The sequence below is a fragment of the Pholcus phalangioides genome, unplaced genomic scaffold, assembly GCF_987345545.1.
Source record: "Pholcus phalangioides strain wild (caught in Gottingen) unplaced genomic scaffold, Ppha-v1.0 ptg000024l_1, whole genome shotgun sequence".
In the NCBI taxonomy this organism is placed as follows: domain Eukaryota; kingdom Metazoa; phylum Arthropoda; class Arachnida; order Araneae; family Pholcidae; genus Pholcus; species Pholcus phalangioides.
This window is the reverse complement of record NW_028301616.1, coordinates 27,780,894-27,795,970: the sequence shown is the minus strand read 5'-3', so window position 1 is coordinate 27,795,970 and position 15,077 is coordinate 27,780,894. Positions and strand designations below refer to the sequence as shown.

The window sequence follows — 15,077 nt, the reverse complement described above, 5'->3', positions numbered from 1 at the left end:
AGACTTCCAAGTCAATCTCCGCCTATGCCAGGCATCCTGCCAATTCAATTCTGCAAATAGAGCAAGATTATCCTCAAACTTTATCGCCTCCACTATCCGGATACCAGCATTGTACTCATCAAAAGCCTCATTTAAAATCAGTTCTGAAAATGGTATTGTCGATACGGTAACTGTCGGTCTTTAAGCCATTTGCCCGTTTTATAGACATCGTTAACAAGTTCAAAGAGAGCCGACTTCTGACAGTCCCCACTTTCTTTTAATAGTTACGCGAGAATACTATCCAATCCTGCCACTTTCCCTGTTGGTAGTGCTCTTAATTGCATCTTCGAACTCACTTTGTAAGATCGGTTGATTATCTTCTGGGCGGGGACCTTAATACTAATTGGCATACGGGTCATTATAAAGCTTTTCCACATAACAGTGCCAAGTTTCAGCCGTAGCCGAGGCATATTTTATTCCATTCTCGTCAACCAGCGTTCTATCCTTTATATCAGGTTATACCCTTTTCTTCTGAGTGTGGTCTTGATCTTTTGATATTTCTCTACATCAGGCATCTTCCCACGGTGCTCCCTGAAGTACCCAGTGTTCGATGCTCTTGTTCAATTTCGTGCTCGCGAGCACTTCTTGATCAATATTCCAATTACAGTAAAACCTCGATGAGTCGTCACCTCACGTTATCGAAAAATTATGACGGCTTAAGCGGAGTGACGACTTAAGTGCCGTCAATTTTAATATGCAATGTTGTGCGAAAGAAAAAATAATAGAGCAATTTTTTACCTTTTTATTATCTCTTAGTACTTAAATCAGCATTTCTCAACCGGTGCTCCGCGGCCGCTCGATAATAATAAAATAAATCAATAAATTTGATAAACAAACAAAAAAAAAAAAAGAGGGCTAAATGGTACTCCCATATGAATAATGTACTAAAAAGGGCTCCTCGAATTAAACAAGGCTCCGCCATAGAAATTATTCACTGAAAAGGGCTCCGCGAGTCAGAAAAGGTAGAGAACCGCTGACTTGAATTATTGTGGTAAAATTGATTGATTATTGATTTATACTAGTAATTTTTAATTTAGACTATCAGAGCAACTGTTTTAGAATAGGCAGCTTTTCTTTATAATAGTCCAAGTCTAGTCATAATAACTTCATTGCACATTAGTTTTACATGTACATCAAATTTAATATTTTAGTGTTTTAATTCTTCACAGTAGTTCATGATACAACTACAAAGTAATCTCGAACACTTGACTTAGTGGAGTGAGCAGGGAAAAGTAAACAGAAGACCTCCAACTTGGGAAAGAATGTCTTAATTTTTTTCAACAAAGATATTTTGTTTAAATTTCAAGCCCTAAATTAGTAGAGCCAATGCAGAAATGAGATCTAGCTCGAACAGTTCCCAACATACCAAAAACCTTAGTCGGCAAACGAACTTCCCCCAGTGTAACTTTCGTTACTTAAACTGTTTCGTTTGGGTATATAGGATTTAATGGTGACTTGTAAGTATATGGCCATGCTGTTAACAAGCTTTTTTTTTTTTTATTAATGGCAGCCATAAAAATAGTCTGTTCCTCTTTCTCAAACTTTTTCATAGTGACGAGTTAACCGAAATTAGGGACGAGTAAACGAGGGTTTAATAGCATTGTTGTCTATGAGAGCTGGAAGGGCCTGAAGAGAAATGACGACTTAATCGGAGCGACGACTTATTAGGGTGACAACTTAACGAGGTTTTACTGTATATACAGTATAAACACCTTGTACAAATTGCATTAAGGATTGAAACATCCTGATTGCATTCCTACATCAAACTTCTCATAAGGGTGCTCTTCTTTTGATGACGAGTACAGGCAGTGTTCGCGACTGCAAAAAGGTTGAAGACCTCTGCTCTACACTATTCCTCCCACCACTTTTTTGCATTCCCTTTGAATCTTGTTGCGAAGTGTCCTATATTTTTCTTGGCTTCTGTCCGTTCCATCGTTTTCGTATATCCTCTTTTCATCCATCCAGTTTATTTCTTCTGTGTGAAAAGGTTTATGCGCTTCTCTCTTACGGCGTCCCAGTATCTGTTGCCGCCGTAGTCAGGAGCGTAGCCAGAAATTTCGTTTGGGGACGGGGACCAGACCCAAGCCCCCCCCCCCCCTCCGCTACGTCCTTGGCCGTAGCTACTGTAGTTTTGATATCTTCCCACCCTTTTTCAACAGGACTCACGAGTTCTCCCCGTGTCAGTTCCATTATCAGCTCATTTCCCATTGTCGAAACTGTGCACTTGTTACGAGCACTCGAAAAAAGCTGTCATTTATTTTTCTAAGACAACTATATCTACCCTAAATACTAAAGTACATGCTACAACCAAACCTCCACATCACATCACTTTTAACTTCACCCCACGTTGGTAACGTTGGTTTTTAAGTCTCCAAAAGCAGAATTAGCTAATCTCATCAAATCAACAAACAACTTATGAAGTCATTTTTTTTTGTCTTCGGGGTGACATTATACCGAGGTCTGATAATACAAGAAATGCAAGAGAAAAACATTCGTAAAATAGATTATTAAATATTTTATTTCATGTATAAATCCAGTAACAGTTTATTAATTTCACACACACACACAGAACATGTTTTCATTCAAGCAAATTATATTAAGCATACTGACTCAAACCTCATATAATGACACACATTTCAAATTAAAAAAAAAAAATAGAAATGAAGACAGACAGAAAGAAACAGAACGATTAGCGTGTCTCAAGCATTAACAAAAATAAACCAGTTGATTCAAATGAAACATAACGAAACAATGATTTAATTGAGCTACATTCAGCTTTCATCAGCTTCCAAGTTTATATTATTTCCAAACTTTGCATAAAGATTAACTTTCAAATCCGACATGATCTGCTTGACACCGTCTTCTTGCTGCCTCAGATCTGTTATCTCCAGCCTTAAGGATTTCCTTTTCTCGTCCATGATAGTAATGATTTCATCGGACGTCAGGTAAACAAAAACCTCGCCCATCTTATATGTAGATTTATGTTAAAGTTCAATGTATATACAAAAACACAAAATAAAACAGGAGTCTGTTATGAGAGGTGATCATTAACAAGGAGTCTGTTATAGGTGATTCCACTGTGTATTGTGTATGCTCAAATTAAAAGGCTGTAAGTGTACAGTGGTTGTAAGGTAACCTGACATTACGTTATTCAACTGAAGTAATCATGGTATATTTTGTTCATGGTCTAGCCCTCTCAGTACTGACAGTAACTCACCAACTTTTTAATCAATATAACATCCCTTGAATATGTTTTTGGGTGTTGGTATTTTGAAATATAAAGGCTGTATAATTACCAGATGGCAGTACAATAAATAATATGTCAATTAATAAAATTCAGATGTTTCGCCCTCGTAAAAGTGAATTACGCTTTTGCTTAATGCAGTAAAGCAATGCTTTTACAAAATTTTCCTTACCAAATGTGTAAGACATTAAATTATGACTTTCTTTCTGGTGAAATAAGAAATTATCCATTCGTTATTATTCATCATATTTGAATTTGTTTTTGTTTTTTTATTATTATAAGCATATGGTGCTGAAGAAACTTTCAAGTACCAGGTTAATTCATTGTGCACTAAATAATTTTTTGAAGATAATTTTTGTTTTTAGGCTTTAATTAGAATTAATTTGACCTACCAAAAAATTTTCATGACAGTTATTTTACTTTTTCATAATGTGGAATGTGGTACTGAAAGGGTTAAACCCCACTGCACATTAAAGGAGGACATTTATCCTTCAGATATAGCAAAATTTGCAGGCGTGGATTATTGCCTGCCGACAGGAAACTGCAATATCTAAGCTGTTTACAGACAGATACATTTTTTTTTTTCGGGAAAAAATTCAATTTTTTTTAAACTATAGATGGCATATAGATGCAAAAAGTCAAATTTTTCTCTCCATTAAGAGTAAAAAAAATAATTCTCCCTCACTGACAGCAGACTTTTTAGAGAGGGTTCCTATTTCTATCACTAATATAGCTAATAAAGGGTTGCAGAGGTTTAAACTTGTTTTTCCAAATCCAAATGTCGGCAAAGACCATAAAAAAGCAGAGAGGACTAGAACATTCTTACACCAGGGCTTGAGAAATCCCAGGCACCAGGTCACCATCGCTGCTAAAATTTTTGTGCACCTAATCTCAGTGATGCACCCCTGACTCACCCTATAAGAGTATATAGGTTAACTGTAGTTCGGCCATCCTACTCAGTACAGATCTGACTGGACAAAACGGAAATAAATCCAGAGGCGAGAACCAACAACGGAGCCAGATTCGAGGAGGGGGGGGGGGGAAAGGAACCCTCTTAATATTTGTTGTGTGGTTTTTAGCTATAGCTATAGAGCTAAAAGGTTATAAAAGTTATGTTATAATGTTTAGCTAAACATTAAGCCCCGGGGCTTAATGTGATGTGCACCAAGCTAAAGCTTCCCCAACTGTATAGATACACCTGTCAACAGTAGGGTAAAACTAAGCTGTCTCACAACGATTGTGGGTGGTGTGCCTAAGAATTTTTTTATGATTGCAACATGTAATCTTGTCTATCCACATACATAGAAAGTCATTTAATCTCGGAAAAGTTTGGGGGAAGGGATACTTATTTTGGACTATTCCTCTTGAAAGAAATATGCTCTGGATCCTAAGAAACTTGACCGGCACCAAAAATTTGTTTTGATTTATCAAGCCCTGTCCTACACCATCTATACATCAATTTAAGAAATTGAGAGCATTTCAAATAAGCAAATGATAGTGGCCGGATAGCAGAATTCATTGAATCACTTTCAATTCAGTTATACAGGTTCGAACCATTATTTCCAATTTGTCATCCGAAAACAGAACTCTGGCTCCTATCCCCCCTTCTGCTACTTATATTAGAATGGAGTTACTCTGATGACTGCTATCTTCTATACAGGGTTCCTACTTTTGACTGCTATCTTCTATACAGGGTTCCTACTTTTGACTGAAAGGTTTCCCTGACTATCCAAATAACTGAATATTTTCTAAAGCATCAAATTGATAGAGGATTATCTCTTTTTAAAAGTAGCATGTTATACAATAAATACTTATTTGAAAAAAAAAGAAGAAAAAAGCAACAGCATATCAAGATTTAAATTCGATATAGACAGCAAATGTTCTCTTTTATCCAAAATAATATGTAAATGATAGTACTCTTGATCATTCAACTGTTTCATTTTGAGATTAAAATTTTTTTGATTACTGTAAATACTGACCAAAGCCAGCATGCCCTAAAATGAGAGTTACCGATTTTGAGCAATATACATGGTGTCCTGTAAGTGCTAATGTGGCCTTCATCCCATCAACTGTCCATCGTAGAGGCATGATTTCAATTTAAAACTGCTCAAAAGGCATTCAAAAATTACCCTGTGCCAGTTTTGAGAGTGAAAAATAGTGCACAACAAAATAAAAAAATAAAAATTTTTATACCGTTCCCCCTGTCCTCTAATTTCCAATTAGAAAGTTGTTACCGTCTTTCCTGAGGTGAGGACAACAAAATAAATTCAAAGTTTTTAGGTGCAATATTCGCCAAAATATTCAAATTAAAAAATTGGCAAAAAGTTGGGAAAGGAGCGTTACCCATTAGTTTTTGCTGTTCCTTCCCAATTTTTCTCCGATTTTTTAATTCAAATATCTCAGCGAATATTGCACTTAGAAACATGGAATTTTTCTGTTGGCCTTAGGAGACAGGGTAACAACTTTCTAATTGGAAGTTAGAGGACAAGGGGAACAGTATAAAAATTTAGGTTTTTTTTATTTTGTGACAATGTATTTTCACTTTTAAAACTGGTACAGGGTAATTTTTGAAAGCCTTTTGAGCATTTTTTTAAATTAGAATCATACCTCTATGGTGCACGGTTGATGAGATAAAAGCCACATTAGCACTTACGGTACACCCTGCATATATAAATATCTTGGCTCTAAGAACTGATTGAAGTGGCCGGCTTGAATCTTGTTTGTTTCTCTGCATCTTAGGGTCCTATCTGTTTTATTAACTTCATTTAGATAGGTCACACAAGCTTTAATTTTTTTTTTCTACTGCAATCTTGATTTCATATATATATTCATTATTGTAGCAAAACTATATCTTTTAAACTAGAAACTGATGAGTTAAATAGGAGATACACTGTAAAAAAAATTATTCCTTGATCAAGTGTGCAAGATTGGATTCAGTAGTGTGATTTTTCAACATAAAAAGAATGTTACAAAATATTCTAAAATGTAAAAAAATTTTAGTCAATGGGACAAAAAAAAACAAAAACAAAATTGAGGACTGCAATGAAATACTAAAAGCCCTGTGAAACCAATTCAAAATCAAACATTTATGGAGAAAATAGCTTGCAAATGAGATAGATTTAACAAAATCCAGAAAACACTGACCATAGCTGATGATAGTTCAATAGGTAAGGAGGCTGATTTGGAAAATTTTATTGCTGACCTTGTGAGTTATAAAAAAAAATCATAAAAGATAATGACATTAACTATAATGAAAAATCTTGCCTAACTAGTGAAGAAAACGAATAGTGAAATTAATTATTTCATGTTTTTGTTTCACATCATACATCAGTACAATTTCTAAATTAGTGACATGAAAAGTGTAAATATTAATGTACATATGGAAAGGAAACTAAATACCGTATATACTCGTGTATTAGCCGAGTGTTTTTGTGGAAAAATTTGTTCCTCAAGCAGCAGCGGGCGGGTGGTGGGGGGGGGGGGTTGGCTTATACTCAGGTCAGTTTATGATGAGAAAATATCGACCTCCGAAAGCAGTGGTCATTTTTGTAGCTGTGTTCAAGAAACCGGCATTATTGGTATGGGATATGTTCAAACCCTACAGAACCGATAATGTCAAAGCCAAGGCAAGGCAAGAAATGGGAAACATAATTGGCTTTGATACCAGGTGGGCTAACGTCGATTGCACGGCCTTTAGATGTGAGACCAACAAGCCTCTCAAAGACTATTTGAGGAATAGCCTCAGGAATTTGCCTATCAAACGGATGAGTTCCGATGATAACTACAAAAAGTGGTGCCTTGAAGAAACCTGACATTGGCCTAGCGTGCCAATGGGTACATGAGGGGTGGAATTCTGTTTTCACCGATCCTTCAAAAAGTGTTGCATCAGCAATGCGATAGAACTGAAGATTATGTCCTCTTTGAAAGTGACAATGGAGATGACAGCCCAGATGAAGATAAAAACGAAGATGCTGCACCCCCTATGATAACCTGATGGATTACGATGAGCTTAGACACTCAGGAGAAACAGATTAAAAAGTTTGAATCATTTTCTATTGTATAGTTCCGCAAGCTATTCATTTTGCATGAAAATATAATACTTTGTTTTCTCTAAAATGCACGGAATTTCTGGGGTCAGCTTATACACAGGTTTTCAATTTATTGCAGTTGTGGTGGTCCTGAAGTGTGGGGGGGGGGGGGTAGGTAGGCTTATACACGAGAGTATATACGGTAAGTAAAAATCACTGTGCGCCCAAAAGCAGAATGCTTTGCATTGTTCTGCAATAAAAATCCCACAATACTGTTTTCTTGCATTTTTTCTTAAAATACTACCAGATTGTTCTACAGTAGCACTAATTGTTCTGTGACGTACGCCACAGATTTTGACATATTCTGCTTTGGGGACTGTGTGTATATATGTATATGTTATTGACATAGCCTGAAGTTGGTCAGATTCATGTTTTTCTTGATCCTTATGATTTGAGGTCATTGCTACTTTGCCATACTTTTCTGCGATAATTATGGCCATTTATAATTAACCAAATCTAATCATTATCTTAACAATCAAAGGAATCTAAATATTGATATATCTTAGTGATCCATATATACGGATCAGCATGTAGGCGATGGCCAAAGCCCAGAAAAAGCCAAAAATTTGGACACTAGCCGGATTAACTGGGCCAGCCAGTTCGTCTAACTTTGGGCTTTGGCAGTAACTTGTATATATACTAGCTTTTTTTTCAAAAGGGAACATTTCTACTTTTTTTTGAAATGCACTTTTTAATGGTTTATGAATCTTTGGGATAAGCTCTGTCAGATTATGCAACCGGGATTATTCTAACAAGAATATTTTTTATACAAAAATTGCCACGTTTTTAAGACAAATAAATTCAATTGGTCGAAGCGTTTCGGCTCTTCAATGGAGAGCCGTCATCAGGACCTCGTGGTCAGAACTCACACGAATGAAGAGTTTTTTGTGATAAAGAATATTTTTGGTAGAAATTGCAATGTAAAGTTAGTCGTTTCTATCAAAAGGGAATAATCCAACTTTTTCATACACGTCTGCATTTTCATCTCTGGATAGCAGACCCTAGTCAGTGGAGGTGTCCGCTAACAGGAGTGTCCATTATGGGAGATTCCACTACAGAATGATCATGTTTCTCATGTTAACGACGAGAGGGCATTAAGGGTACCTTCTTGGGCTAGATAAAATTTTTGGAATCAACAGCTAATGTAGAAAATTTTCAATTCTTCAGACTTGACCAGCTCAAATTTTAATCAAACGCTAGCATTTCCCCACTAATTTTTTTTTCTTCAAAATGAAACATTTCCAAAACTGAATTGTGGATAACTCTCTTGAATGTTTATCACAAAACATATTTAAATATTCTTCTACCATTCCCACATGCTACCTGTTGGACTATTTTCTACTTTTGTAAAGCGAACCTACTCTGGAGGAATAGATTAATTTTTTTACTTCTACTGTAAATTTAGCAAAAGAGGAAATTTTCCCTTTTAAAAATAAGTTTCTCATATATCCTTTTTCTTTTCAACCTGCTTTTTTACAATCCCTTGATGAAATTTTCCAATGTTTAGAAATTTCCCTGACTTTCAATGACTTTCTTGTCTGAGCTCCGACTTTTCCTAACCACAAGTGTTTCTCCCGACTTTCAAGGTTGTAGGAACCCTGAATAAAACTCATTGAAATTAATTTGCTTAGAACAGAATTTAACAAATCACCCAGTCACTAAATTGATAAAGCAACTAAAAAATTGGTATGGCCGTTATCTTTGAGTGGTTAGGGAGCTAGCTTCTCACTGTGCAGATCTGGGTTTGAATCCCTGTTCGGGCGTGGAGATTTACTAACACTAATAAATTTCCTGGACGGATCATGTCGATCCCTTGGGAATGCGTGAAAATCATGTTTCAACAAAAAAAAATTTTGATACATGACCACTGAATTGAGTTTCAATTTCCACTGAGTCTGAAGGCAACACATAATTTTCAAAGTTCACATCTGCATGTCTACTAAGCAGGGTTGGCAGTTTTTGACAGTTTAAATTGGCACATCAAAAACTCAAGCATTGCTTTTCAATATAAAAATTCTCACTGAAAATACACACGTTAACTGCATTTAATGTTTGGCTCTAGTGGCTGTGCTGTACAAAGAATAAATATTTAATATGATTGTAAAATAATTTTATACTCTCTACAGAATTATTTAGGACAATATATGTGTATTTTTTCTCGTAAAATATACAATTTAAATGGAGCATAACATAACATAAAAGCTGGAGGGACAACTATGGAATGATTTGATATTCTCCCATTGAAGATGATTCTTGACCTTCTAAAATTTATTCAACTGCTCATATATGTGTATGAATATAAACATCTGATATGCTCTTTTTATAACAGATAATTTAAAAAAGTTTTTTATACCCCATGTATGTAATATGTTGATTTCTGTTATTATTAAATTTAGATAATCCCTGATACTTAAAACAATACTCTTATTGTCCATAACATTAGAATATATCTAGCAATCGGAATACTAAATTGTAGGACTAAAATGTCTATGTGCAGTGCCGGCTTGTATTATGGATTCTTAAACTCTCCTGTAGCTTATTCTCAGTGCAGAGTAAGAATAACTAAGTTTGATTACGATATGGTATATGTACTAGCATTTATATAATGCAATTGTTTTCCAATTGAAGCTGTACCTAAACGTGCAAAACAATGCTTTGGGTATACCGTCCTGCCAGCTGTGCTTTGATTGAAAATACTCTTTAAAACTCTAGATTTATGCAACCTGAGCTAAGAAATTGTTAGGTGAGAATAAATCAGTTTAATTAGCAAACTGATGGATGTTGCACGAGAATTTAAATTTTATGGAATAAAATTTTGGGCAGATCAGAAAATTCAAAATACCAAAACAGATATTTTACACTCAGCAATTACAATTCAAAATACAAAACACTTATCTACATAAAACTGTGTTTTGTTGTCAAAAAGAAACTATTTGACAACATTTTGAATAAACAGCTCTAATTCAGCTTAGCAAATTGAACACAGGTAATGAGCAGTTTAGGTGATTAAATCATAAAATTATATTTCATATTTTTTCGATCTTTTCGTGTCAAAAAATTTAAAATTATAATTGATATTCTGTTTTATTGTAATAAATTAATATTTAAATATAAAATGTTGTAACATGCAAAAAAGTTTTTCTCATCATGTTATACCTCTATTGTGTTCAAAACATTATTCAAAAGCACTTATACTTAAGTTTTTGATGGTTTAAACACGTTTTTTATGTTTGTCATGTCAAAAACCCAAGCCTGCTACCGAGGTGAAAAGGACATCACCATACCAAAAAAATCAATAACGCATTAAAATGAGTCACATCTGAAAAAGGATATGGTACTTTATCTTCATCCGTAGCCAAAAGATCAGCCTCAGCATCATCTATATCTTGTAGCTCTTTCTGAAAAAATTCATGAAACAAGAAATCAGTTGATTTATTCGAGATACAAATAACTTCCATTCATCCAGATGCAAAGTTGTGCAGCAATCTTAATATACTGTAGAAATATCATAATGATATAGAGACACTCCGAAAGTAAGTCTTGTTTTTGTATTTTCACAGTCAAGCTTTATCACAAAGACAGTGCAATGTTTTGGTTTTTTGCTTAATCTCTACCAACACTGATGCATTTGCTATATCGTGCAATAAACTTGAAACCTTACTCTTAAAATTCTGTGCCATGCAACATGAAAAAGCCTGGACAGCTTAACTGCTTTCAAAAGCAACATCCTGATAGCGATGATTATAAATGGAACCTGATGCGGTCAATAGATATGAATAAACTATGGATACCTGCCGTACATTTTCCACGTGCCTACTCGTAGCACACTTCATTCTTTGAAAAACCTTTCTAATACGACACCATCTATAGCAGACGGCCTCCGCGCAGGTCAACGCATGAGTCATCTTTACACTTTCTTGTAGTTTATCCAATGGCTATAAATGAGATGACTTTCTTCAGTGACGTCACAAGCTTCGTGCAGAGGCCTTCCGCTATAGTAGATGGTGTTGCTAATACACCCATCTAGCTACCATATCGCCTCCAACTCAACTCTGATGTTTATCTCTTTTCTGAACCACTCTGCACTTGTGCTCCTTCACTTCTACTCTTAATCCTTCTGCCATGCACTCAAGGGGATAGTCTGAAAATATGTATGCTTTGCCTTTGACGTATCATGGTAATTATTGTTTTCTGTTCTACCTCTATCTAAGTTGCAACTTGATCATTTTTGTCCCACGAGAAATAATTAGAAAAGGGACCTACAATTTATTGCCCATTCCAAAAAAAGGCTGCCTTTTGTATACTCACTGAGAGGGTGGTGCGTTAACCCCTCAGTGTGGGACTCCCTGCAGTAGCAATCTTTTTCTGCGGTCATGTCGCCGTTTCTGTTGTACCCGTCTCAGAACTAAGTTTCTGAAAAAGACGAGAACCAGGATACCAAACTCGCGACAACTCTAAACATCCTTTGGTACTTTAAGCGAGTATCTTCTCAACCTGGACTACAGTATACCTTACAACTTGTTTCTGGAATACTCCTTGTAAAATACAGGGTATTTCAAAAAGAATCACCCGATTTGAAATGCGTATATTATGAAAAATATTGCACAATAGACACTTAAGATTAATTTTATATTACAAGGCTAATCAAAGTTTTTTGCAAACCGAATTAAAGGTGCTCAATATGTCCACCTTGGGATGCACAGCATACGTCCATACGTTAGTCAAATTCGTTCCAAACTTTTGAGAGCACGTTTGCATCCACTGAAAGTGGATTTCTATGGACTGCGTGCGAAACTCTGTCCGATGCGCTCCACATTTTCGTCTGAAATGGGGACGGCCAGGGGATTTCCCTTTACACGGACAACCCATGCTTCGGAATTGTTTATATTATCGCCTAATGCTCTTGAGCGGTAGGAAGTTCAACATCAGGGTATTGTCGACGAACAGTTATTATGGACTCCCACTTCGCGAAGCTCAGAACACAAAACGATTTCTGTTGTGCAGTCGCCATCTTGACAAACACTAAAGCGGCGGCCGAAGGAAGAGCATTAGCGCTACCTGTTGGCAACTGTGTGAATTGAGATTTCCCTCTTTTTATCTATAAATTATTTAATCAAAATGGATTAAAAGCTGAATAGTTATGATTTTTTTAAATCAGATTATCCTTTTTGAAATACCCTGTAGATTAAAGTCAAGATTACAGTCATGGCCACAGGTCACATAATAAGATAGACAAGAAACTAAAAAAAAAAGTATGAAAAAGATTAACCTCTCTGGCCTTCAGCTGCTCCGTCAAGTCATTCAAATGAGCATTTTGCCGAGCAAACTTGTTGATTTTCTGCTGATCCTCGAAAGAGACATGAATATCGGCATCCTATAAAAATGAAACACTTATCAAACCGATCTTTCTAACATATATAATTCACAGTCAAATGTTGCTATAATAAATCTGGCTTATAACAAACCTCCAAACTTAATGAACAAAATTTCTGGCCCTGTCCCGCTGGAGTTTCTTCTAAATGGATGCGATGTAGAAAACCTGCATCCGGTCATTGAAGTCAGTTAAGTTTCTCTATTGCTGTTGTGTTCAATATAGTTCCACAATCAAGCATATTAAACTATGGTGTGTGAATTCTAATTTTCCTTCAGCTGCTGTGGTGGTCGAGAGGTCATGGAGACCAGACTCGAATCGCAAAGTCCCAGGTTCAAACTCCACTAACGTCAAACTGGTCAGCAGTTAGTTTTCTGTGGTTCCAAACTTTGAGACGTGAATGCGAGCAGATCTACCCTTTACGGGTGGATTCACATCTACAGACACTGTATCATGTCAGACGCAGCAATCATTCTTTAGCATAAAACCAAAGGATGCGTTCATATCCATTGTATCATGGCTGCGCAGGTGCAAACAGACACTGCATACATTCATGTGTTAAAGAATGTATGTAGTGCCCGACACAACATAGCGACTATCTGTAGATGTGAATCCACCCTAAAAAGTCTCGCCACAGAAAGCAACAGACCTACAAACGGTACAAATGTAATTTAATCATTGCACTTCACTTCCACTTCTGAAATATAGATGGCATTCAGACTACTATTAAGTACATCATTGGTGTATGCAGGGGGAGGGGGCAAGTGCCGAGATTATAGTGTTATTTTCTAGGAGACACCTCAACAAAATTCTGCATACGCCTATGAGGTACATACACTTACACTTCCGGCAATAGCTAGTAAATTGCCCACAGAAGGCGATAGACCTTAGTTGTGTTAGCTTCGTTTCGGTCATAGGCGGAGATAGACTTGGAAGTCTGGGGGGCAAGATGATGTCAATTCGTGTATACATATATATACATTAGATCAGTCAACTCCACCTTTGACGCTGGGTGCAATGCCCCCCCCCCACACCCCCCTGTATCTCTGCCCATAGTTCCAGTTTCTCCTTCAGTCGGACCCGTATAAATGTCGAGAGACATTCCAGGACTGAGTGTGTAAGCATGGGAGCGACCTATAGAGCGAATAACCAGGCTAGTGAACGACCAGAAAATGACCTAGAAAGTTTCCAAGCATAGGAAATGACCAAAATAGTGACTTGGAGACAGAGGGGCACACATTTACAGGTAGGGGCTGGGGCTAGGCGGCCTATAGTCTAGGGCGGCAAATTCGAAGAATGAGTGGTCAAGAAAGTAAGGCCTAGATGGGAGAAGGGCCACGAATCCGCTTCATGGTTACATCGAGCGCCGCCTGTATTTTACAAAATATTTGAGGCTTTAGACATTTTTGTTTTGAGTGGAAGCATAATTTGAAATACCTTCGGAATAGTAGCCATTTCAATACAAGAGCTCTTTAGAAAAGATGCGATGTTGTGTATATGAATTCGTTCTTTGATTCACGAAAATACTCGATTTTCCAACACAAAAGTATACAAAACAATTGTCACTGTTTATAAGCAATGTATGTTTTCTTGTTTTGGTCCATCCGCATGTCCGGGGGATTCTCATTGGTTACGGTTATTAAACTACTGCTGACGTCACCAAGAATTTTTTTTTTTTTTATTTCAAATTCGTGGTCTTTTCTAAAATCATCATATTTATTATAATATTAAAGTGATTATTAATGACTGTAAAGTTTTGTATTTTTCATGGTTCTTTCTCTACTTCTTTCCCATGTAATGAATTTTTATTTTTCGTTTGATTTTATGACCATACGTCCTGCGGTTGATAGAGCATTCTCGAATTTTTACGTGCTTTTGGCCATCTTCCTCCTCCCAATCAGATCATGACCCAGTGCTCTGTCTCAATGAAGAGATTCTAGAAGTTGGTCGAAGAAGAACTGGGGGTGGGGGTTATATGCTGGGAAATGTGCCTGTGTGTTTTGAAGTTTGATTCTGTGTAATGCTTGTTAAAGGCTAGTGCTGCCATCTGCTATCAATTTTTCTAACTATGGGTGAAGTGCGATGGTTGAATAATTATACCGTTGCGGCCTGTTCCTTTCTGTGGCGAGACTTTTCAACGGAGATATCGGCTCGCATTCGCGGCCCGAAGTTGGGAACCACAGGCAGGGCCATCAACAGGCATGAGGCGACGAGGTGGGATAATTACAGGGGTGGCATATTTTATGACAGATTTATTCTGACAGTGTTTTCACTAGGGTTACTAGACATCCTCCTCCGTTTTAGAAAATTCATCCTTTTGCCCTGCTCTCTTTTC

The 15,077-nt window shown here is 36.6% G+C and overlaps 1 protein-coding gene across 1 annotated transcript; it reads right to left on the bottom strand.

Annotated features, from left to right (window-relative positions):
- Positions 1 to 2,539: 2,539 nt before the first annotated feature.
- Pfdn4 (prefoldin subunit 4) lies at positions 2,540 to 14,362 on the bottom strand. Its single transcript, XM_089250887.1, has 4 exons — positions 14,180 to 14,362; positions 12,641 to 12,745; positions 10,706 to 10,769; positions 2,540 to 3,013 (listed from the first exon to the last, which is right to left on the bottom strand). Exons 1-4 carry the CDS (start codon positions 14,195 to 14,197, stop codon positions 2,811 to 2,813), a joined length of 390 nt encoding a protein of 129 aa, XP_089107013.1. The 5' UTR covers positions 14,198 to 14,362; the 3' UTR covers positions 2,540 to 2,810.
- Positions 14,363 to 15,077: the final 715 nt, after the last annotated feature.

Coding starts and splice junctions, on each gene's coding strand:
- Pfdn4 (XM_089250887.1), bottom strand. Junction 10,770..12,640: donor AGCAGCTGAAGGCCAGAGAG/GTTAATCTTTTT, acceptor GAATTTTTTCAG/AAAGAGCTACAAGATATAGA. Junction 3,014..10,705: donor TACGGATGAAGATAAAGTAC/CATATCCTTTTT, acceptor AACATAAATCTA/CATATAAGATGGGCGAGGTT.